The following is a 26,520-nucleotide window of genomic DNA, read 5'->3' as shown; positions in this document are numbered from 1 at the left end:
CAATACTTGTTTTAAACTAGTTAGCAAGCTAATGAAGACGTAATTGAGTGCAGCAGAAAGGAGACACTTGTTATTATCAGACAATGAGTAAATGAAGCAGAGATATGGCCTGTGCAGCGAGGCCATCGTGGCTGAGATGAGTGCAGCATGCAGAGCACGCAGTCTTCTGTCATCTGCCTGATGAGAGACCGGAGCAACGCCTTTCCCCTGAGAGTCCCCCAAATGGTCCAGGCTAACAACGCTCTCCCAAGGAATTAGCTTGCTCAACCACCCAACACACACACACACACACACACACACACACACACACACACACACACACACACACACACACACACACACAAAATGAATTGTAAAAGTCTGACTGGGTTTTACATAACTGAGGCTGCTCTCTGAGCCCAGATCAAGGACTCAGAGCACTTTGTTATTCCTGCAGAGCTCACAAAAGCAGGACTTGGTGGTATGCTTTACAATATAGATATAACTGTGGAGAAGCCGAAGGATGGATTGATGCATGGATAGTGGTGGATGCCCATATTAAGCATAGCCAAAGTTTAAAATAATGAGGTCAGTCTATGTGGAAATAATCACTGTAAGTAAAAAGCTCTCAGACTTTAGACTGCTTGGTTTCCAAAAGCCTTTTCTACCTTTGGATTTGTATCACGTCAGTAAGAGCAGACATCCCTAATTTGCTCATCTCAGGTTCACATCTCTTTCTGTGAGCACCACAAAGCATCTAATTGCAATGGCAATCAGAACAAAGTTGACTTAAAGTGGGTGCAGTCTTAATGGGAGAGAAGCTCTCAGGGAGAGGCTTACATCAGACTGTAGATAAATTAATAGGCTACAAATCCCAGTATAAGATAAATAAGGACTATTTTAAACTGTGAATCATGCAAAGCTACACCAGTAGGCTTAAAATATAATTAAAATTCCCACAGTCACGATTCCTTTTTTTCAGCTTTTGTATTTCGAAGAAATTATAAGTGGCTGTGTGCAAACATTTGAAGAAAGACTCATTTTTAATGCATGTTTGCTGCACAGGTTGTATTTATTTCTTTTCACTTCAAAAATCAAGAAAACAAGCAGTTTGCCTGAGGATGCCCAAACCTTTGACTACAGGCATAAACAATCTCTAAAATAGCATCACTTTAAAGTCGTGTGAGATATTTATGTGTAAGCCATAAATGCCTTAAAATCATTTTTGGCTCAATGAAAGTAAACACTGACCTGCAGCAGGACTATTTTTTTCTCTACGACAGTGACTGGCATAGCAATTTCCACTTTGACTGCATAAAGGTAACATAACAGCCTCCTATGTTCCTTTTCCTCAGCTCTGTATAGCTCAACACTGGAGCCTAAAAAGATGTTCCCCAGCTTTGCATTCTTGTAATATCCCACAGGGTGTTACAGGAATTCATTAAAAGTTCATTTTCTGTTCCTCGTACTTCTGCATGGGTTTTCCAGCCCCACACCTGAACATATAAAAATTGTTGGGCTCACTAAAAAAATCGCAGTTACATTATTTTAGGTGAAAACTAAGACCATGAATTAGCTAACTGGAGGGTGACGATGGTGAGTGAAGAGTTGGAAAGATGATGTTCCTAGTTCTCAGGACATAAAGATCACCTGGTTGAAGCTTGTGTTTTTTTCTGGTTGAAATTCCCAAACTTTGGATTTATTGCCACAAACATGTTGATATTTGAATGTTCCCATAGTAATATTCATTTTGTTTGCTAACAATCCCATGAGCATCAGATGTATTTTGCTTAGTACAAACTAATGCTGGCTTACTACAGTGATGGGCGCCGTATACATCACGCCCACTAAACATCAGCATCTGTTCCCAAGCAGAGCCAGAACAACGTGTAAACCTCCAGTCAACTGAAGAGTGTTTAAAAAATTTCTGTGGAGTTTTTCTTAATAATAATAATAATAATAATAATAATAATAATAATAATAATAATAATAATAATAATAATAATAATAAAATTGTAAACTTACTATGAAATAACAATGCAATACCCAACTTATTTAGGTTAAAAATCCCTGTGCTTATCAGGCGTATTGCTGGGAGAGGTGGAAACAGTTTAATGGTGTGTTTGGATTTGAGTGGTTTCCGTCACGTACAGTAAATCTCTGCTTTCATCCATGTCATTTCCTGTTTTGCTCTCTGACGTCCGTCTCATTGTAGACCATGGAACAGGAAACCAGTGTGATTCCTTTTAAAGGAGTTCATTCCCGAGGAATGCGATTCACACAGTGTTCCTGGCCTCCAATGAGCCATTACATCACTGCTGACTGGGGATTTCTTGACGCCACTTCACTGTTCCTCTTTCAACTCAGGCAGTCAGTTTACTTGAATTCATTACAGAAAAGCAGGCATTACCAAACAATGAGCTAAAACATCATTCGAGTTTCATTCGTGCGTAATGGAAATCATTTCTGTCTTAACTAATGTCCAATTTAAGTTCAATCCATAAATCAAAACACTGGTGGGAAAAGGGAGCAAAACCAAGCTGTGAGAAGATGTGGATGTGTGAATGGAAGTGACAGCGAACATAGCTTTAGCAAATGCCATGGGCTACCTAGTGGGCAAAAAAACTGTATCGTAAAGTAGCAAGCTGGTAAGCTGTCAGTCATACAAGGAGGTCTCGGGGCATCTTTGCAGCTGTGAAGATGCTTCCAGTGTGTATTAACCGTTCCTGGAGTGGACAGAAACGAACGTGTGGAATTTTTTAGTATCCAAGAGAAGACTTCAGAGGTCCTCTAGGGACCAGACTGCCTTGTTGCTGTATTCTGTGGTGTTTCCATTGCATAGATCATTTTTGTGGCTTCGTTCTAATCATTCATCTGACATCTGACCATAAAGTAGGCAGTGTTTATCTTATTTATATTATGTACAAACAGTAGATGAATGGACAAGTTTGAAATATGATGGATTCCCAACTCCTAAACTAAAAGAACCAAAAAGGATTTTGCAAATGTTTTTTAAGGTCAGATGTCTTATAAGCTACATGATTAAGTATTAACTATATATCTATCTTTTTTGATAAAAAAAAAGAAAAAAGAAGCAAACGTCTATTTCACTACACAAGGCTAATATTTAGGCTTTCACTGATAAATGAGGCTCTCTGCCTCTCGGGGCAAAAATAGGCTTAACTTCAAAGGGTGTTTCCAGTATTTCATGAAAAAAAAAATGGTGCAGATTTTCTTGGACTGAGCTCACACACTAAAGTCAAGCTCACGGTGCATTTGATCTGAAAGATCTGTGAAATGCCTGGTAGCCTGGATTAGAACTAAAGATCAAATTGTTGCTACTGAAAGTCATTGTAATGTGATCTAAGTGATAAGATACTTTCGGGAAGTCCTGTGGGAGTCCTCTGTAGTCTGCACCGAAGCAACACAGGCTGGCGAGTTCTGACACCATAAGTCCACTGACGCAACCTTTCCACTGCCACCAGTAACCCACATCTGAGAAAGGCATTAGTGGACTGCCATCTGATGGTGAACTCCAGCTGATGCAACAGAGCGATAGCAGCTAGTGTGGCTCCAGTTGGTGACGAACGACCTTGCAAGAAAAAAGAAAAAGAAAAAAAAAAAGCTCTGAATATGCAAGATAATGCTATGAGTGATGAGTGCAGTTAGAGCAGGAAGGAAACTTTTCCCAGTCACAAGTAGACCAACTAGTAGGAAAAATTAGATGTCAAGTGGGAACTCCACAGTAACAGGTTTTTTGCAGGATGGATCCTCTGCTGAGGCTTAAAATGTGCTTGTTGCCTGCTGTTGTTACTTTCCCCACATACTGGGAGTGTGCGGGCTTTAGTCTCAGCGGTGTCAGTGGTATCTCCAGGCCATCTATCTTACAGAGGGCAGATCATTATGTAGTCGACAGGTAGCTTTAGGTTGGAGCCAGGTGGGAATGCCTGTGCTAGATGAACTATAGGATACTACTGTTGTTCACTGGACCTCCATAAAACCACACTGGCTCCTTTAACTCTTGAATACTACATTACACTTGGGCTTGTTCTATTCTTGCACTGATGCCACAGTTTATTGCACCCAAAGCTGCATTTAAAATGCTGGTGTTATTTTATTTTATTTTTTACCAGCTAATCCCATAAAACCAAAGACATCAATGAATTTATCTGGCTAACAAGTGCTGTCTGTGCAGACTCGGCTTGTAGCTTATGGTCTGTGCCACACAACTCCATCACTGCATAAAAACCACTTAAATCACATAAAGCATGCATACTACCGGGTGATATTCTCCCTATTTTGACAGCTCTGCCGCTGTATTTTGCCTCGACAGCAGCTCCGTGTCGAGAAGGCATCACAGAGGATGCAAGGGGAACGTGTCTCCTCTGCTACTCGGATGAGCTAAAGAAAGAAAGCTTTACTGTTTGTCCTCATTGTAATTACTGAATACATCACTGAACACACCATTCTGGCTTTTGGCTCCATGTTTTTCACAGTTTCTGGACAACAGTGAGTTCAATGGCACAGAAACGTATGCTTCATTTGGCTGTGAATGCAAAGACAGTGCTTGTTAGTGGGATAAATTCCTTGTTTGGTTTTGGTCTGCTTGTGGAATTTGTTGTTAATTATACCAAAGATAAAACATGCCAGCCTTGTTAATGGATGCAAAAAGTGTGTGATTTTTGAAGGAACATAGTAGTCAGGTATATTGTCTAGGACTGTGGTGCTTTCTCCATAAATATTTTTGTTTGATTCATACTTTGTGGCCACTATATTAGGTACACCCGTTCAACTGCTCGTGAACACAAGTATCTAATCGAGTATTGATGCGTTTGGGCATGCAGGCATGGTCAAGAATGGGAAAGAAAGGGGATTTAAATTACTTGGATAGAAGTTACATGGTTGTTGGTGCCAGATGGGGTGGTCTGAGTATTCAGAAACTGCTCATCTACTGAGATTTTCCGCACAACCATCTTTAGGGTTTACAGAGTATGGTGTGAAATGCAGAAAATATCCAGTGAGCAACTCTTCTCTGGATGTAAATGTCTTGCTGATGCCATAGATCAGGGGAGAATGGCCAGACTGCTTCAAGCTGACACAAAACTTGGCATGTAGAGGATCACCTCTAAATGCACAACATGTCAGACCTAGAAGCAGATGGACTAAACCAGCAGAAGACCACACTGGGTGCCACTCTGATTAAGACCAGAAAACTGAGGTTGCAATTCATGTAAATTCACAACAATTGCGCAACAGTCGTCTGATGTATCTTGATTTCTGCTACAACTTGGGATGGAATAGTCAGAATTTGCTGTATAAACCACAGAAAAGCATGGGCCCATCCTGCCTTTTATTAACATTTCAGGGCCCTGCTGGTGGTGTAATGGTGTGGGGCATATTTTCTTGGTCCCTTAGTAATTTAAACACCTACAGAGATGATCAGAGTACTGTTTCGGTTATGACCACAGTGTACCCATCTTCTGATGCCTGCTTGCAGGAAGATAACCCACTGTGTCACAAAGCTCAGATCATCTGTACTCAAATAGCCTCGAGGGTCATCCGATCTCAATCCAATAGAGCACCTTTGGGATGTGGGGGAATGTCAGATTCTCATTTCACGGCTGTGCAGATGACAGAGCTGCAGCAACTCTGTGATTCTATCACATCAATATGGACCAAAATCTCTGAGGAAAGTTTCCAGCACCTTGTTGAATCTGTGCCACAAATATTGAAGAAGAAAAAAGGGGGTCCAATTTAGTATTAGCAAAGTGTACATAATCAAAGTGTCTGGCGGGTATGTACAAACACACACAAAACACCCAAACCTCTTGACTTCAAGTCTTCTGAAAATGAATGTGATGTTCTATATTCACGAGAATCACAATAAGATACATAAAGAATAGATATTTTATTTTTGATTACTCCAGTTTCCATGATTATAAATACATTCTATGGACATAAACATAGAAGTAACAGGGCATCTTTAGTAATCTGTACAATAACACTGAGATAACATAGATTTATCAGAGATGTATCTGGGCTCAAAGCCCATCGCTTTTGTTGATTACAGTCCTCGTTTCCAGTGATACATTGTGTTATAATATCTGCCTTCGCATGAAACTCCTCATTAGGTGAACCTGAAAAAAAAAATGCCACAGATTTGTCTATGCAGTATGGGTACAAAACATTTTTTTTTTCAAGATTGCATTTTTCACATGGAAATAATAGATTATTGATGTTTTGACAAAACACATTATGATATCCCTTTTGGAGAAAAACAGGCTATTTAAATTCAAAGTGCAAGAGTTTTGGTTCACTGACTGACTCGAGTCTGCTTCTCAATAAGTAATGTTCATTAGCTTCGTAGTCAGCAGAGAAACACGGTAACTCAAGAAAATTAGATTCTAAATGAGTGGAAATGAGTAGCCCAGATTATGGCACTTACAAAGCTGGAGAAAGAGAAAATGGGCGCGTCATATATGTGCGAGACAGAGGGAGAGCTGCCCAGATATATTTTACATGAGGGGAGCAGAAAAAACCCCAACAACATTTGAGCACAAAAGAAAAAGAGAGATGGGGAAAAAGATGAACGAGGCTTGAGAGCAGAGAGATGAAGGTGAGGAAGAAGGTGAGAGGAAATATAGGTAACAACGTACTCTCTGTGGTAGAAATAAAATTCTCAATATCTTCACGCAAACACAAAGACACCCACAACTGCACACACCTGCAGCTCTCTCCCAGCGGGTGGGACTGTGTAATTTGGCACATCCATTTCCTAGGCTGGGTTTGTCTTCGCTGCTGTCGAGGCAGTCACAACCCCCATCGGGGTATTCTAGCCATTCCTTGAATGATGTCACTTTCGAAGCACACTCGCTGAACTGCAAACAAATCTCGGTCGTGGAAACGCGTCTCACTCATAACCGCCCCCCCCACTGAGCCATCCATTCCCTTTTTCCCCCTCGTGCGATTCGTGTCATAGGAAGTTTGGACTAATTTCATCAAGCCTTCAGGTTACTGAGTGCAGAGGAAGTTTGACCCCGTTTTTCCTCCTGCCGCAGTTTCCATGGTCTTCCCCCTTTGGTCCGTGACTTAATTATGTGGCTCTTCACAGGGCCATGTATCCCAAACTGTGTCCCTGAGGCCACTAGGTCTGCCCCTGCCAATACTCAGTGACATCTGCTCTGCTTTAACAGCATATGGGAAAATTACATGGCAAAAAACAAGTTGCCCTCCCATGACATTTCTTCCCTTTGATAGTTCACTCTCAGCTCCACCACTCAATTTTAATTCTGTGTCACTCTATGTGTGTGTGTGTGTGTGTGTGTGTGTGTGTGTGTGTGTGTGTTGGGGCCAGTGGACACCGACCTCACACCACTGCACATGAATCAGAGAAGAGAAGAATCCGCTTTGATTCATAACAGTGCTGTTCACCCAAATGGCAAAATAACTTCCAGGCTCAAAGTACGTTTCCTGTAAAATTTTCATGAGCTTGTTGTAAACTTGTTAGCAAACAGCTGCTTATTCATGCATTCAGCAGAGGCAGAGCTTTACAGGGATATTTCTGGCCACCTGTCCAGTAGTTATCCTCTTTTCAAATTTAGCGATCAGTGCAGCGGAAGTGATCCAAAATAGCTTATTATTGTGAAACTTGAAATATGCTGAAACACGGAGGAGAGCTGCACAGTTATGTGATGACTGGGGACGATCTTCCAATAGATGCCGATGTTTAGCATAACAATTAGGCTTTTTTGTTTCCTTTGTTTTTATTTGTATGATTTTTTATTCCCCACTGTGTGCTCACAGACTCTTTGAATGTTTAACCAGGACAAAATTGATGTGATACAACAGAAAAAAATACACTGATCAGAAATAGGATTATGACCATCTGCCTAATATTGTGTTGGTCCCCCTTTTTGATTCCCAAAATGCCGTGAGCCATCAAGGCATGGACTCCACTAGACGCCTAAAGGTGTGCTGGGGTATCTGGCACCAACATGTTAGCAACAGATCCTTAAGTCCTGCAAGCAGTGAGGTGGGGCCTCCATATGGATCAGATTTGTTTGTGCAGCACATCCCACAGATACTTGATTGGAGAATTTGGAAGCCAAGTCAACACCTCAAACACATTGCTTTACTAAAACAATTTCTACACCATTTTTGCTTTGTGGCAGGGAGTATTATCCTGCCACAGGCATCAGGGAATACTATTTCCATGAAAGGGTGTACATGGTCTGCAACAATGCTCAGGCAGGTGGTACGTGTCAACATACCACCTGGATGAATGGCAGGACCCAAGGTTTCCCAGCAGAACATTGTCCAGGGCATCACACCGCCTCTACTGGGTTGCCTTTTTCCCATAATAAGTCCTTGTGCCAGGTGTTCCCCAGATAAGTGCAGTAATCAGTGAGCCTTGGCCAATCATGACCCAGTCGCTGGTTCGCCACTGTTCCTTTCTTGGACCACTTTTGACCGACACTGTCCACTGAAGTCTGGGAACACCTAACAAGAACTGCAGTTTTAGAGATGCTCTGACCCAGTTGCCTAGCCTTCATAATTTGTCCCATTTTTCCTGCTTCTAACACATCAACTTTGAGGACGCAATGTTCACTTTCTCCCTAGTATGTCCCACAAATAAACAGGTTCTGTGATGAAGAGAAAATCACTGTTATTCAGTGTCAGTGATATATTGTTATGCTCATATTGTTATGCCCAATCAGTGGTTCAGCTACTGCCCTCTAAGAATCTATAGTATTTATAACCAATATAGTGATATAGTTAGCCAAGTTGTAAGTGTGGGTCACACATGAGCTGATGCAATCTAAAGATAATGACTACAGCAATGGAAAACTGACAAAATGTGATGCTGGAATACTCAACAGAGCTCACTGTGAACATTCTGTCAAAGAAATGCTCCCTAAAAATTCCAGTCCAAAGAGTGTCTTTTGTGGATTTCGTAAGCAGTGTTTCAGTAACTAGATCTCACATTTTTGTTTTTATTATATTCAAAACACACTTATTTTCCTGCCTAGAGCCCCACAAACAAAATTTAACTTACTTTTATTATATTGAAGTATACTATATATTATATTGAGTGCGCAGCAGAAATATAAGTTTTCATAAAAGTTTGAAGATGTTTTTAAATGACTGAATGAATCAACCCTTTATGGACTTCAGTAATAAAGGAGTGCACATATTTCACAATCAGAAATATTTGAAAAACAGCTTCGCTCAACAAAGTGTAATCAATGCAAAGACTGTATATTGAAAAGGACACACCAGTTTGTTAGTAAAGTTATATTAAGAGGAGGACTTTGGCAGTTTCTTGAAACTGGGTGCTCCAAAGGATTGACGAATATTATTGAGAAATGCAGCATGCTCATAATGTAGCACCATGGAAATCTCAAAGTAGGCAAAACCTAAACCGTGCCTTGCTTTCTAATTGATTCTTAAATAATGGCAGTTACAAGATCAACCTCATCTAATATTCAGCATTACTTGAACCTAGGGACTGTTTAATTAGGTCAAAGTTCAAGTAAGCAGAAGAGTCATTTTTCTTATATATTTCTATTTCTATAATTTCACTTCTTTTTTGCCAGCAGAGGAATCGCCCCCTAATCCTGGTCAGTAGAAAGAATACAGGTTTAAGATAGATCTGCATTATTGTTACTTTTTAGGTCTGGAAGCCACTTCCATCTTTTGATATGCAGCCTATAAATCAATGCCACAATGTTTGGTGACTGCATTGTCCAGTTTATAGTTATGGACGCCTTATAAAGTGTTTTCTGTGTGCACAAGAGCGCTCCAGGTAGAAACCAGCTGCTTGTTCCTTTCTTAGAAGATGTGGTTCAGTTGAAGCGAGCGGCTGATTAGTAGGTGATTCCCAAATAAAGCAAGATGAGCAAAAAACAAGATGACTCGTATAGATCAGTCTCAGAGCAATTTCCCTCAAATAACCCATTTCTCTCTTTCTGCTACTGGCAGGATCGGTGATAAGCTGACCAGACTGTGCTTCTCGCTCTGCTACACCTCCAATCATTAAATACCAGAGGAAGCTGTAATGGAATACTTCATAAAAATGGTGAAGCCTGTGTGCATGAAGTCTCTGAAAATTGCAGCGCTGATCTTGGATCACTAGTTGGGTCGCATTACTGCATTTCACTGTAACTCGGGAGACAATCTGTGTGACGCCAAGCTACTTAATGAAAATTGTCAGTTTTACTCACAGAATCAATAACTCCAGTTTTCACCCCGAGAATAACACATAATAGGATGCACTGTGAGTACATCAAGGCAATCTTTTCACAATCTCCCATTGCTGCAGCACTACTTTGCATGAATTACAGTAAAATCTGGGGTTATGCACGCAGATAGGCCCCAAGCTGTTAGCCTGTTTTTCTCAAAGGTTTCAGTGAGAGAAAAGGAGAGAGGCAGGAGGAGGGGGAGGAGGGGAAAGAGGAAGAGGGGAGGTAGAGAGGAAGTCCTGGGGGGGGGGAGCCTTGCACTTGCTGCAAGACTATTTCTTTTTTAACTCATTCAAAATGGAAATAATAAAAAGTCATAATAGGAAGGAAAAGAACTTTGATCAAGAGAGGGAAAAAAAGTTTAGTGAAACTTTATATTGTTCATTTTTTAAAGTTTTAATTTGGCACATGGCACAATCAGCATGTATGCATCTGGAATACATAAATAAATATTAAATATTTTATACATAAATATACATATAGAGCTCCTACAAAGACACCTGGAGAGGTCTTGGCTTGGTATGTTTCAAATCACAACAGTACAAAGAAACTAATTGCGTTGGTGCTTTTCAGTCTAAAGAGAGTTTTAAATATTTGTTGTTGTTTTTTTTAAGTGGGAAATATATCTTCATAGAAGCCCTATACATACATGTATGTATGCCCATATTTATATATATATATTCAAAGAAATACAAGTGTGCACTGATGTAGGTTTATTCAGTGCAAACAGGCCACTGTCTGCTTTCGAAGAGGAACTCTTACAAAGTCAATGGAATCATGTCAGTTAGTTCAGTTGAATCTTTAGCTATTTTTTTTCTCTTACACATAAAATAATAGATTTATTTTGTAATCTTTAAGCAAAAAATTAGACATATATAACTTTAAAAATAACAAAAGTGCTATTTTGCAAAGACAGACACCCAGAGACGCAGCAGAAACACTACTGGTGGATGAACCGAAATCAACAACATGGGAAGGTACTCAGCCCCCAACACCCCGTCCCCCCACCCATAACCACACAATATAACCTACAAAAAAAAAAAAAAGGTGCACGGACCCACACACACACACACTCACTCGCTCGCACACTTTCGTTCTCACACGCGCACACACCCGTTCTCGCTCTCTCGCAACTCTTGAGCTTGCAAGTTCCGACAATGTGTCTCTTCCTTTATCTCACGCTCCTGACCGCGCTTGCACGCAAAGGAATGAGAAATCATGTTCACATGCACACAAACACACAGGTGCTCTAAGCAGCATGTGCACGTGCACACCTCGTGGAGATAATATCGGATAGCTTGAACAGATAAATTGGCTGTAAAAGATGCACTTTTCTCTTAACGAAACAATCACAGTAACATAGTGTTTATCTCTGCCTTCTCATCTCTCGGCAAGAGCTGTCCCAGACAAATCATTTCTATATGAGCTTGAAAAAAAAAGAAAAGGAAAAAACACCATTTGGGTGGCTGTTGTGTTGATACGCAACAGAAAAAAAAAAAAGAATGAGTTGCCCAAAATGGATTTTAAAAATCTCTACATCTGCATATCCTCTAGATTCCCATCCTGGATTCAGTCTCTCATCTTTGAGTCTCAACTGTTTGCAACACACCCCACATGGAATAGTCTCGGGGAATAGAAATAATGACAAAAAAACCCAACAACAACAAGCTTTTTGTAAGGCATTGAAACGTAAAACAAAACAAAGAAGCAATTAAAAACATTTCGTGAATATCGACGTAGAGGCCATTGTTCTAGACGTGTCTCCCGCAGGAGGAAAAGGGATGGGAAATAAAAAGCACTACTCTTTGTTTTTTGTTTTTTTTTGTTATGAATTCAAGAAAAAAAAACTGTTGATATCTCCTCAGTCTGCTTAAAAAGGCTTTTAAAATGATTATTTTAGAAAAAAACACTGCAGAAAGACCCCGCAACCCCCCTTCTCTCCTGGTCGGGAGAAGGGAAGCAGTTTGATTTTGGCAGCTCTGCACAACTTGACATCCACGGAGAGCTCTCAGCAACTCTCCTCGTAGTAAAAGTCGTGTTAAATCTCCTCACGTTTTAATCTGACTGATGCCCTTCCCCTCCTCTCCCACCCCCCCCCATGGCCCTCCCCCTCCCTGTGATATTTATAAAACACAATCCTCTCCTCCATTCGTTCATCCGGACTGCTCCTCCTCTTCCACCCCTGCACCGCCGCCTCTTCCTCCCCTCCCCGTTTTTCGCCGGCTGCCCCATGCCTCCTTAAAGCTATACGCGGGTGGTTGAGTGAGAGTGAGGCAGGCCGGTGGAGTTGAAGCCAGTTGTGAAGGTGTTGTAGGGGTGCAGGTTGGGCATGCCTACCAAGGAATTGGGGATCATGGTGATGGTGTTGGGGGTCATCAGGGGGATGTCGTCCGGAGAGCGCCGGAGTGTGAGCGTGTAGTCGGGCAGCGAGGCCAGGCGCAGTGCCCCCTCATTGCTGTTCCCAGCCTCACACTCATGGTGCGTCTGGTTCATCTGCAATGACATGATCTCCTCCTCCGGCGCGTGGTGGCCAATGTCGTTGGATGTGGTCTGCCGCTGCGGGCTGGGCTGCCCGTGGCCGGAGTCCTGCCGCCGCTTGTCCTTGCGGTAGTAGAGGGCTGCGAAGGCCAGGACGTTGAGGAACAGCAGCGAGGCCCCAACAGCGATAGTGACGCTGAGCTCTGTAGAATAATCCCGAGGGTTCTCTACAACCAGCGGCCCTGTCTCCTCATCATCGCCCCAGGAGTCTTTGTCCTCACTGTTGTAGGCCGGGGACATAGGTGGCCTCTTGGTGTTGAATGGCCAGTTTTTCCCATTGGGCTTTTTGGTGGACAGTGTGTTCTGCGTGGTCTCTGGGGGCGGCACTTTGGTGGTGGTGGAGGTGTAGTGGAACATATCGTGGAGGTTGTACAAATGGGGCACTAGGTGTTTCCAGAAGGCCACTTTGGTGGCACGGTAGTGATCGCGCACACGTGGCTTCAGGCCAATATGCAGGTAAAGCTGATCCTGGGGGTTGTATTTGGACCAGGCCACCTCTTCGAAGCGATTGGCCTTGGTGTGGATGAACTTGGTATCTTGGGGAACTGGTTTGTTGGGATCCCTGGAGACAAGAAAGAGAGACTGTTAAATGTGATTCTAAGAGTACATTAAATTATTCAAGCTCTGACATTCATGTGGGATAGGAAACGTCCAAAAAAACTAAAAATACAAGCATGTGATTCACAGCTCATATTTTGGCGTGAAAGGGGTTCAGCTAGTGGAGAATTCATTGATTTTGCTCAGTGAAATCCACAACAGCAAAAGCACAAACTCGCATCGACCAGCCAAATCCTCCTGGTTATATAGGATTTGCGTGTGCATGCTGTTGTGTATATATATATGCTTTCTTCTTAATGAATGAGTTGAGAACGATTTCATATTATATTTTCCCAAATGTCTTTCTGCTTTTGGACACCTCTTTGAGCATAACCCCCCTCCCCTTCTCTTCTCTCTCCAGATGTTGTTCTTATTTCATTTCTAAGGCAGCCCACCTACAAAAAACAGGGCAAAGCCTTTTAAAGTAAACACATATGAATAAGTCAGCAGGCTTTAGGGCTCGCGTCAGGAGGCATCTTGTTGTTGATAATCCAACGCTGGTGGAGCCGTTTCGCTAATTGCTTAGGGAAGGCGGCACAGTGTGCATTGGCATCCAATGTGCTGATGTAAAGTGGACCATATTAATCAAGATACTAAAGGAACTGCTTAGCCCTGTGTGTCCATATATATGTGTGCATGCATGGATATCAGGATGTTTGCATGCATGAGAGCGAATGGATGTTTATGAGACTGAGCATGACAGACAAAAAGGAAAGAGCTTCTTCTGGATGCAGTACCTCCTGTGATCTACAGAGTTCACTGTTCCACTTTTCGGTTTTCAACATGCTGCCTCAAATGACCAGCCATTTCAATTACAGTGAAGCTATTGATTTATTGAACAAATTAACATATAGCAATCTCCGACAATCACACAACTCTTTGTTGCCGTACAATGTCAGAAGTGGGAGTTCTGCGACCCAGAATATTGCTTCTGGTAGTGATGAAAGAATTGTCCTGTAGCCACGAAAACCCAATAATTGATGTTGGAGCGGTGATGTTAAAACTTGCGCTGTTGCAAGGAGGCAAGGAGCAGTGTGACATTTCTCTAAATATCATGAAATATCCCTTTGTGGATCTGACTGCAATGTCAGTGGCAAGCAAAGTTAAAATTTAGCCGGGGATTTAGGGATATAGTGGCTACAGTGTTGTGTTTTTTTCCTGTTCTTTCTTTTTTTTTTTGGCACTGGCTGAAAAACCACCAAACATGGCTAAGAGAATTAACAGCCATGCCAGAAGAATTCAACCTCCATTCTCTCTCCTGTTCGTTTTTCTGCTGTCAATTTTTCTTTTTCAGGTCAGTGCTTCTGGGAGAAGTGAGAGAGAGAGATAGAGAAGGAGAACGAGAAAAAAAGACTGAGAGAGGTAGAGCAAATTGAGACGGCTGGAGCTGAATTCCTTCGACCATGGCTGGTGTCAGCAGAGCGGCCCGTAAATAACCTCTTTTATTAGGCCCGTAATGATCCCCGATGAATATTGACAGGCAGACTATGATGACTTTGTAGCTGAATATCAGTAATTAAGTTTCAAAGGAGTAGGTGGTGGAGGTAAGGTCATATTGATCTCCCCGTGCGCAACATGCCAGAGAACAGGATGTCAATGGAGCCGCCTCAGACGTAGCTGTCTGCAGCCTGCGTGCTGCATGAATTCTTGCAAGAGTGCACCAGTGTGCACACACCCATGCAAGCACAGGCTCTCGCCCTCTATCTTACACACGTGCATGCGCATCGACAAGAACGATGGATATCGACACTGCTGCATTTAATGGGAATTCTTTATTTCCATAACACCATAAATACTCTCTTTTCTGGAAGGTCAATTTGCTGAATGGTGATGGCACAAATATTGCAACTGTCCTCTGACAGATCTCACAAAACAATCAGCATGTGCATGTGGGGAGTGCAAGGGAGTGGTGGTGCAGAGGAGTTAGAAAAGCTCTTTGGTGGCTGGCTGGCTGGTTCAGTGCAAGTGTAGATGAATAATTTAGGGAACACAAAGAAATCAATGTGGCATCTTTAGTTAATTTGATTTGCCGCATTAGAGAACAACTGGCTGCCTTATCTAATTACACACACATATGCTTGGGTAATTGTTGCAAAGTCAATAGTAAACAGGCTACATTCCTTTGAACAATTTCTACCACTGCTGCTCAACTTTGGGCTCCTGTGTGGCTTTGAAGTGCTGCCCTGAGCTGCAGAGTCACAGGGAGTGATCTGAACTCAAGCTTTACTAGTCAGTGTAGCGAGGGCAACTAGGTTACCCTGTTCGATTTGTATCAGTGGGTGCTGCTGTGCGCCGTTGTCAGATTGACTGTTTCTTGAGTGCTGTGCTGCTGTGCTCTCCATCTGTGGTAAAATAGTGCTGTAATCATTTGTTAAAGTCTCTACAGGTGCCAACCTGTCTGAACTGCATGCTCATCTTATAACAGGTCTACTGTAAAATCCAACACAATAGGCTTTAATATATTCAGCAAGAATGAAGGTGCCAGGTTTTGTTGGGAAGTGTTTTTTTAATCTTTGTTTAGCATGTATGCATGGAAAAAATAGTATGATGCTTCAGCAGATACTGTGCTTAACATGTAAAGATAATAAAGACACTTTGGGTTTTTTTTTTGCCTGTCCTGTTTGGATCTTTAGCCATCAGAATTGTTGTCTCAAGGCCAAGAAAGATGCCAAGCGGATTTACTTTACCAATTGGATCATCATGGCCTTGCCATATTGGTCCATTTGATTGACCTTTATTATAATTATGTATTTATTTTATTTTATTTCGGTTGTTACAGATGGGACAGACATGATTGGGGGATAGGACAGGGAGAAAGAATGAAAGAAAGAGGGAGAGAAAGAAAAATAGAGGGGAGAAGAGATGGTAAGAAAGGGGGGGAGAAAAAAAAAGAAAAAAAACAAAACACCTTGATCACGTATGGAGATAAGAAAAAACAGAAGAGAAAACAAACAAAAAAGAGCAACATAATAAATACAACACCATCACAATAAACTAGCTAACAGTAGATAACAGTAGATACTAAATATTACATGTTATTGAGCAGTACGCAAGATCAACAGCGCACAATGTGCTTTGAGGTAGCAGCCAAGAAAGGTGTAGTTTGTGTCTGTGAACACCCGTGTGTACACCTGTGTGGATCAGCATGCTTGTATTCAAAAGGTTTCTCCATGTAACAATCTGCTAGGGAGTGTGGGGAGCCATAGCCCCATCCCCCAGGGCATGAAGCAGGTATGGAGGAGATCCAGGCCCCAGACATCCAGAGGCCCCAGAATACGAGGACCCAAGGAGGACCACCAGGGGGGCAACCGTGCAACCCTCCTGGGAAGAGCTGAGGAGAGCCCCAAACAAGAGGTCACCCAGCAGCCATGGAGCAGAGGCCAGAGGGGGTTGCAGTAACGTGCCAACGGGTTCTGCCGGCAGCCAGCTGTGCCAGAGAGGACCGGGCCTCAGGCCCAGAGGCCAATTAATAAAAATAAATAAAAAAGACACTTTAAAGGAGTTCCAGTGTCTAATTCGGATGCTAATTAGAAGTTACGCCAGTGAATTTTCACTGTCGTTAAAAAAATTAAAACATATATTAAAAAACAATTTTAACCTGTTCAAACACTTCTGGCAAGCTGATATTAAATGGGAGGGTGTGTAGCTATTCATTTGAAGTGTCTGGATAAACTCAGATTAAAGCCAAATCTTGTGATCACCAGCTCTTTTCACTTTTAAACATAACATCAGTCTGGGTACAAAACTCTGCAAAGTGCACTGTTGTCCCGTCTCACCGCATGCGTTCAGCTCTGTGGCGAATGCCTAGTGTGACTTGCATGAAGAGCCCTGGCATAATGTGATGTTTGTGGTCCTGTTGGTGCTGTCAGAGCTCCCCTGCATTAGCTGATAGCCTGCTTCCTGTCAAACCTCCCACCTAATCTGGGGATGGCCACTGAAGCTGTGGCTGGACTCCCAGGCAGAGGAGAGGGATTATTACACCCATAAAAGCAGGCGTTTTAATGGCCTTTCAGATTTCCTCTGATGTGTTCATATGGCCGTGGTAGTATAAACTATCGCCTTCATCTCCTCGTCACAACCTCCCGCCACCACCAATCTCAGTGACCTGCTGACCCCTGCTAACCTTGGCCTGTCAAGCGTATTTAAGTGTTCCCATGTGCTCTTATTTATGATTGATGGAGAATTTGGATTTCATCTCGCGACTGTCAGCCTGCGTGCCTGCATGTGCACATCTGTGTGTGTGTGATTGTACTGGATTTGGGCCACATTATGGTACAATAACCTCTTGGACTGAACAAGTGAAGCACTTAAACACAAGACATGTCACATTTCACAAAGCTGTTCACGCTCTGTGGTGAGGACAATGGGCCTCTCCCGGCTGATATAAAAAGTGTTAAGCAGTTCTGCTATAAGAAGCCGTGCCACCTGGATGACAGACACGACTCTCGGCTCTGCCTACACATGTGGCAGAATGGGACCGGAGCTCATTACTTATTCCGAGCTCTATCTGCAAGCGCTGATGTAAAAGGTAGATAAGGGGGGAGAATGAATATCATTTTCTTTCTTTTTTCATTCCCGGTGTACCTCCTTCCCCTTTTCATCCTGATGTAATTTGAAGCGCTTGAATGATCATAGACCTAGCCATCACCAAATCTGAAAAGACACGTTTACGTGCCCTAAGGCGGAAGACAAGAATCTATTTTCACTGCACTCAAGGTCTCTGAATCCTGAGCTGAGTATAGCTTCTCAATTTATATATATATATATATATATATATATATATATATATATATATATATATATATATATATATATATATATATACCAAGAAGCATGCATTAATTTAACGGCACTGATGCTCATTTTGCTAGGCTGCAGAAAAAAAAGCTTTCTTTGGTATTGTTGTCATTGTTGCGTAACAAATTCATCCCCTGCAGTTGTTTATCTCCTTACCAGGTGACGCAAAGTAAGGAACTAATTGTAATTTTCACTCCATGAGAAGGTTACCAGATCTTTTCCCCCGACACTGTGCTTGAAATTTTGAAGAAATACACTCAGTCTCATTCTGTTTGTAGACTTCGTCTTGGTTCAGTGTATGGGATGGGCTGGAGGGGGGCATCCTCAGCGCTGAACAGGCAAATTATCAGCCTGTGCTCTTTTGCCCTTCATGTGGTTGCACGGTGGGACATGGGGCTGAGTGATGCGAGGTTCATATTTAATGGCAGCCTTCGGTTCAGCAGGCTAAGTGATGCGGGGCGAGGCGCTGTGACTTTGGGGTGTGCAGAAGTGTTGGAGGACACAGCTCTGGGGCCGCTCCCTGTTATAGATGCCATTGATTTGTTTGATTAGATGAGTGGCAGCGAAGAAAAAAAAAAACGCTTCTCCTGGCTCTCACGAAACTTTCCCTACTTTCACTTTGTCCTTTTTTTTTTTTGAACAATCGGGAGCTTTAAGCTACGTCTGAAGATCATTTTACATGAATACGTTTAAGAATATTATTCATGTTTTAACCTGACAACCACTTATTCGCAGACGCATACATGCAGATCTACTTCCTCTTCTCCTCCCCTGCGGCCCTCCTCTCATTACATTCACTGCACAGCATAGACACCGATCAATGGCATCCCGGCCCCTTAACAAGCCACACCACTTCCTTACCTTCTCTAATGCAAATCAGGATATTGGCTACAAATCTCCTATCAAGTGAGTGCCTATTTAATGGAGTAGGTAGGTTGCTGTTGGGGGCTGAGCTTTTCGACAATGCCAAGCATTCAGTACTCCCGGTGCAGGTTTAGTCGGTTGGGCCTAACGAAGGAAACTGAAGAGAACCAGGGATAATCCAGACGAAGGACAAAGAGGGAGATCAGAGTTGAATGATGTAACTACTAGACAGCTGGGGTAAAAAAAGGAAAAAAAGGCTGAAGCTTTGCGTGAATGAGGTCAGACAGGAGAAACAGCTGATGTATGTGTGTTGTTAATCCTACAGAAGAGGAGTGTTCGATTGACAAGTAGGAGGAAAACAAAAGAAAAATCAACCAGCAGTGTTGTAAATCAGAGTGCTGGCTGTAACACTGTACCACAGACACACAGTGTAGTTACTTCTGTCTACATTTGTTTAGTTGGCAGCCTTTGTCACCAAACCAATCAATGGTGCATATTTTAGCTCACACTGTGATCGTAATACATGACTGTATAGAATAATGAGAGAGAGAGTGAGAGAGGAATGGGGGATCTGTGGAGGAGAATTAAAAAAAAACCCAACAACACGTGACAGCGCTCTGCTCTCTAACTACCTAGCTATACCCAGCACTGCATGTGGCAGAGCTCAGACACAGAACTGGGGAAATGAGCACAAGCCAGCAGGATAAAAACAAGTATAAAGATGGACCAACAAATTTCTAGCACTAATGATATATAATGATTGATCTTTTCCAGGCCTTTCATCATCCTGTCTTTTTCTGAAGACTTCTGCCAAAGTTTCTTTCTTTTTTTCTTTCTTTCTTTCTTTCTTTCTTTCTTTCTTTCTTTCTTTCTTTCTTTCTTTCTTTCTTTTTTGTGTAAAGTTGTGTCGCTGCTGTGCTCGCATCAGTCGCAGTAGACTTGTGCGCGAAAAAAAAAGAAAACCAAAGTTTTGACAATACAGTTCAGATGAAGTTGTTGTGGCAAGCCCAGGCCAATTTTTGCTAGTCAATAGTAAAACAAATGTTGCAGCCAGAAAAAAAACCTCAGAGCTGAGCAAATCCCTGCGCTTCGGAAACATCTCTGACTCTTGGGAAAGAACGGCCCCATAGTGTAAACGCACACTCTCGCTCTCACAATCACACCCGCACACATGTGCGCACACACACTAAGAAGATTTGACAGTGTGCACTCTGTATGCTTTTATGCTTCACTGATGCTGATGGAGGAAAAAAAAAAGGGCATGGGAAGGGATTTGCCCTGTAAAGATGACACAAGAGAGCCAGGGACAGGAAGAGCTTTGGGGGGAATGCTGCTATGATACCCACTGTTGACATGCAGCCCAAGTGTTTCGACATCGTGTCACACATGTTCTTACAGCCGATTTAGAGACAGGGGCAGGAAGTGCAATCTGGGTCAGTTCATTATGAACATCTGGAAGGGGAGCGAGAGCTACTCTGCAGATACAGGCGAGATGGCTGTTGGACGAGCCATGAAGGCGAAGCCAATTCAGTTGGGTCTTAATTAAAAATACGTCCTCCTGAGCCAGATTGCGTTGGGTGGTGTTAGAAGAGAGTGATATCCCCTCACGTGGTCTAAATGAGAGGCACGAACTTCAGAGTCTGTGGGAAATATCTTAAATCCTCAATTCCCCCCCTCCTTTAAGAGTTTATGGTAGATTCCTTTACATAGGCCTGGGTAAAATTACCCTTTAAAGCAGCACGGTGAGTTTTTATTCTGCTGGCATCTAATCCTGGGCTCTTTACCATCTGAGTGCCTAATTGTGGTTTGCCTGTAATCTTTCTATCTGGAGACAGGCCAAGGCGACACACCACAGGACAGATACCCATAACATGGTGAACACAGATCTAGAACCGGTTTATCCTCTCGCTGCTCTGCCCCTAATCTCAATCAATCAGTGACATGGAAATCTACAAAACTGACATGGGGTCAGTTGTAAAGTGCAGTTTGCTTTTTCTACTCTTGGCGCATGCCAGGGTGAAGGCTAGGTTAGGGTTACAGCAGGCTCACTGCCCACGGCGCTGTGTTGAGTCTGACTGGATATAGGCATGGCAGACATGCTGTCATCCTTCATCAGAATTAATTTTGGTGACATCACAAGATCCAAGATCAGAGACATAAGCACCATGCATTGTTAACTCGAGACCTCAAACTTCTGTTTGTCATTTAGATTAAACACATTGTCTCCTCTCATGAGACCAGATCACTTTCTTGAAATGACAAGTTAAAAAAAAAAAGAAAAAGAAAAACGAAAATCAATCTGTGCGCATCTACAAATGCAGCTTTGTGTGTGTTGACACAAAATGGCTGCCAGGCAGAGGAGACAGCTGTCCGGGCATCACTGATGGACTTCAGTGCTTTCCGACATCAGTCCATCTGCACTAGTCAGCCATTAGCAGCTCAAGGTCCTATCAGCCAGACGATTGGATGTAAATGCCACCTGATTGGACGGCAGATGATGTAGAGACAGATAAAAAAACAGAACAAGATTTCTGATGGCATCCCATTCAGGATGGGATCAATACCCCTCTAGGAACAGGGATTGTCAAATTAAATTTAAGTTGTTAGAAATGATTACTAGTAGTCATACAAAATGGTCCGGTTTTGTGATGGGTGGTGGGGAAATTGAGCATAGTGGGGAGCAAGAGACACCCAGGGCACGAGTGATTGACTGGGCCCAGGCTTAGGGAATCAATACCGCTGAGGGCAAGAGTTTGATATGCCTCCCTGATAAGTCTTTGTGTCTTTTGGTCCCCGGTATAATAGAGCATAGATAGTATTTCCAGCCAAACACGCACACACGCAGCCATAGTACACACACATATGGACGCAAGTATACAGAAGGGCAGGCAGCCATGCACCCAAACAGGCAGCCAAGCACGAATAGCACAGCACACATTCTGCAGGAACATTTAATCTTCCTCACATTCAATATGTCTCAGGTTTTCAGACTGAGACCCAGGAAGTCGGGGCAAAAAATACCTCAGAAAAAATGTCTCTCTTGAAAAATGCCTTTTCTGCCCTATACAATCTATTGTAGAGCTTCCTTTCTCCTGCAGCTCATTTTTTGCGGCACAGAAGTGCTATTAATAGAACTGAAATAGGATTTTTTTTTAAAAATCTGTAACCTTCTATTAATAACTTAGCAAGTTCATAATTGCATGCGCACTAGTTTAACAAATGTAAAAGTACAGTTGTTAGAAAACACAAACCAGGGGGAATGTGGAGAAGCACTGTGTTTCTGCAGGAGGAAACACAACACAAACACCTGCCTGATCTGAGATCAGAGATTAATATATCCAGTCTACCCACTGTTAAATGAGCTTCTGCATTTGTAGCTATCTGTTCATGTTCCTTATGGTTTCTTACCACTGCACAACTACTACAGATTGTGCTGGTGAGTTTATGCTCTTAAGACGGTCTATGGAGTGGTAGAAATAAGCTACCGGAGGAAGAGCGAGCACAAGAAAACCCACACATAAACTATCAACATGCATCCATCGCTCCATCGGTTCGCCCAGAACATCTTACTGAGCTGGCCTTAAGTTAAGATAACACTCTGTAACCCTCGGGGTAAAACCTCAGTCATCAATTTTAGAGAGTAAAGCTTCAGGTAAAAATGTAAGTTACTGTATACTAGGACTGCAACATATTTTTGATCAATTACTAATATATTTGTACGATTTAAATGTCCTGCTTTATCCAGCAAACAGTCACAGCAATACAAAAGAAAACATATTCACGTCTTGATCCAACAAGTGTTTTGCATTGTTTTCTTACAAAAAAAGGCTTAACAATTAAAATAACGGAAAATAACTTAAATAACAGCTAATTGATTAAATGACTGATCCTTTTATCTTTACAGTGTGCTTTTGCTGAGTAGAAAATGAGCAAACAGGAAATTGACTACTTGAGCACATAGGCATACATCAATATCAAGCTGCTACCATTATGAATACGTTTGTAATTTAAATGGCAATGGTAGCTTCCCTCTGATGGAAAACTAAAAAGTGCTCACCCAGTCTTGGCAAAGTTGGTCCAGTAGGTCATGACCACAGCACTCAGCATGACATCGTTCTTGGAGAAGTTGCAGGGAAAAAGGTCAGTGGGACCAATCATAGGAATTCCAAAAACATAGGGCACCTCATCGCCATGGGCGGCATCAGACCAGGCGGGCTTCATCAAGCTCTGGCAGTGATGGTAAAAGGCGTAGAAGTAGGTGGGCGAGCCATAGCGAGCGTGGAGATCAGCCGTAACCACCGACGGCTCGACCCACTGGTGGTCAGTAAATAAAGCCACCAGCGTTTTTCGTCTGGTCTCAGGATTGTCCCTGTCTGCCCAGTCTGTATACATGAACTTAATGGTTTCCCTAAGTGTGTCCTTGCCTTCCGGGTACCCGTAAAGACTGTCCACAAAATCGGACACAGAAAAATCAAAGTCATTTCCAGATACGCCGTCCTCTGAATCCACCACGTTCTCCACAAACCGGAGCCCTTCACCCTGGTTGACCCCCAGCATAATATCATAGTTGAGAAACTCTCCTTGCTCCATTAGGATCTCAGGGTCGTCGGGAATAACATCACCATCAATTACAGGTCCAAAGGCCACGTGGTACCTTGCAGGCTGTATGTCCTGCTCCACCAGCTCCCTGGAGCTCTTCTTCCTCAGACAGTCCACCATGTCTGATGTGTCCAGCACATTACAGCCCACCTTCTCTGCCAGGAGACGCGTATACTTGACCGGCTGATAGTTCACTGCCCAGCTGGAGAGGGCTGAGCCGCTCTGAATGATGGCTCTGTGGAACAGACCTGCACAAGGACACAAGAAGAGACAAGATGATGTTTACTGTTGTTATTCTGAAGGATAATTCAGTTATGCACTATACTACATGATAGCAGTTAATTTCGTTGCTGCCATGATCAAAAGGGGGCTGTCTGCTACACAGTTGATAAGAATAACAAAGGCCAGACAGAAAAAGTCCTTGTTGCCATGCAGAACAATAATGGAATCACTGCCGTGATAATGAATGTGCAGATGGCCTGGTCTCGCCGACAGCTCGCAGACATGGGAAAGAATCAGCGCTCTGTCTGTCATCCTCTCTTCCCCTATCCATCTCTACGTGCCCTCTCGGAAAATGAATCAAAGCTGCCAAACAAGTCTATACCGTAAAATATATTAACGCCGAATTCCCTCATGCACATGCACCACAGTTTGATTTAAGAATATATGAACCCTGTTTCCCATCCCCTCCTGGTGATAACGTTCTTTTCAAGGTAGCTTAAACTGGGTGAAGCAATTACACACAGACTTTTTGCGCTCATTATATATGCATAGCACCCCTGCATCAGTTATATGTCAGTTTTTTTCACATAGCAAAATTGAAGTCTTTCACATTTTTTCCATGTGGAAGACCACTAAATTCAACATAGTGGGTGGGTGGATTTCTATAAATAATAATAATAAAAAAAACCCCTGACTCCCGCTCACTGCATTTGCAGAAGTAGCTGCAAATTTTTAAACTGGCACTAGAACACACTGCGGTGGCAAGCAATGAAAGAAGACCAGACTGCACAGAAAAGGTCTCACCTGCTTGTGCGCTGCAGAAATAGACACATGTTGAAACAAGAGTCAACAGATCACGCATTATACGAATCTACATGGAAGTTTGTTTCTTGTGTGTGGGTTTTGAAAAGGGGGTGGAGGTGGTTCAGAAATCAAGGCGAACGCATTTACAGTCTCACGGGGAGCTCTTGCAAATTAAATTACATTTTAGCTGCACTGATGTATGAAGGAAATCTGAAATGACTGTTCATCAAGGAACAAATCCAAAACAACAAACATAATTTCCTTAGAAATAATTGGAAAATTTGAGAAGAGTGAAGGTAAAACGACATGCACCCCCCTCCACACACCTAGTGTCAGTTAGGCCTCCCTCATATCACCGGCAGCGCCCTGTCCTCGACAGCACCACTCATCTGCACTCCAGATATGGTTTTCGAAAATCACAAGTGCTATTTTACTGATCTCAGAGAAAATCAGAGGCAAAGCTCCTACCACTTGACCATGCCGCTTTATTGCTCACGGCGCTATCATTGCCGGAGTCAAGGAATTCCAGTGAACTCATGATATTGAAAGCCACAGCGGAAGAAATACTCCTGAAATGGCATGCATTAAAAAAAATGTCATTAGACATCCCACACTGAAGCCAAAAAGACTAGCAGAGAAACATACAGGCACGCAGACTCAGTTTGTGATTTTTCAGCATCAGTGTGGGTGGCTGTGCTGAAATCTTTGTGTTTATGAGGTAAACAGCAGACTTAAGTGCCAGATATATCACTTTGGTAGTCTTAATCAGAGGCGGCAGGGGGTTTATTTCTTCTTGGCGAAGACGGAGTGTTTATTTACAGAGCTATTTACATTTATTTGTTCTCAAGTAGTAAGTAGAATTAATGTGTCTGGGTGAGTGAACTGTAAAGCGTTTCTGTTGTGAGTCTGTTCACTAGTATATGATGCATTTTAATGTTTATTTCAAGAGCTGATCTATTCTATTTTTCTACTTGTCTGAATATAAGTTTTTGACTTAATCCCCCGTGCCACACTGTCATTTTTGATGTCTTTGTTTTTCTGTCTACGTGGATAAGACCTTCCGCCTTCAGTGGCGCTGGCCTCACAGTGCCCCTTGAACTGAGCTGTGGTTGTGCATCTCCGCAGGACGGTGGCCTGTGCTGTGTCCCACGGAGCGGAAGCAGATGTCGAGGGCTTCGCCCACTTGAAAGCATTAGAGGGGCAGTCGCAAGATGAAAGATGGCCGCTTGGAGGCTGAGAGAGGGTAGGGGGTGGGCTGGGGCTTAATCCTGCCATCCCTCCCTCCTCTTCTTCCTCCTCCTCTCCTCTCCACTCGCCTTCCCCTCCCCTCACTCTTTAGTGGTATTGCCTCTCTTCACATCTCAACTCTGATTGCGCTGTTCAAATAGAGCCAGTCATGGTGCAGGAAGTCTGTCCTGAATCCCAATGCCGCCAGCCATACCACAGCCACTTTTTGAATGTCTTTGATCAGAAGTTGCTGTAGGAAAACGTTTGCCAGTGCACAGGTTCCTGTGATTGCCAAGGCGATTTGACAGACATACGTATATCAAATCCGTTTGCAGTAATTGGAGAGAGCTGCTTGAGTGTACCTTGGCTGGGTCCCATGTCCAGATACACCCCAACCAACCAACAGATGGCCAGCTGCTGAGGAAGCTACAGCCAGGTTGACACTCCTGGATTTATCTCCTGCTTTGGTTGATGAAAAGAAGGACGAATGAATAAGGTTTTACTATTGTTTTGTCAGGAAACATATAAATCCAGCACTCAAGAGCTGTCACTGGGCCGATAAATATGTATTAGAGCTGTGTGTGATGAGCCCCACTGTGGTCGGAAGCTCACTGGGGAAGGTCAAAGAGAGAGGAGAGAAGTGCACAGGCTT

At 42.8% G+C, this 26,520-nt stretch overlaps 1 protein-coding gene across 3 annotated transcripts in view; it reads right to left on the bottom strand.

Annotated features, from left to right (window-relative positions):
- Window positions 1-5,906: 5,906 nt before the first annotated feature.
- The window catches only part of nlgn3a (neuroligin 3a), a 137,704-nt gene continuing 117,090 nt past the window's right edge, over window positions 5,907-26,520 (bottom strand). For all 3 annotated transcript variants that reach the window (XM_082506825.1, XM_082506826.1, XM_082506827.1), the window contains 2 exons: window positions 23,074-23,863; window positions 5,907-13,320 (listed from right to left, as the gene is read on the bottom strand). In XM_082506825.1, coding sequence (XP_082362951.1) covers window positions 12,465-13,320; window positions 23,074-23,863 — 1,646 coding nt within the window. In that variant the 3' untranslated portion in view covers window positions 5,907-12,464. The remainder of the gene's footprint in view (window positions 13,321-23,073; window positions 23,864-26,520) is intronic.

The sequence above is a fragment of the Aulonocara stuartgranti genome, assembly GCF_965226115.1.
Source record: "Aulonocara stuartgranti genome assembly, chromosome: 2".
In the NCBI taxonomy this organism is placed as follows: domain Eukaryota; kingdom Metazoa; phylum Chordata; class Actinopteri; order Cichliformes; family Cichlidae; genus Aulonocara; species Aulonocara stuartgranti.
This window is presented reverse-complemented; position numbering and strand designations above follow the sequence as displayed.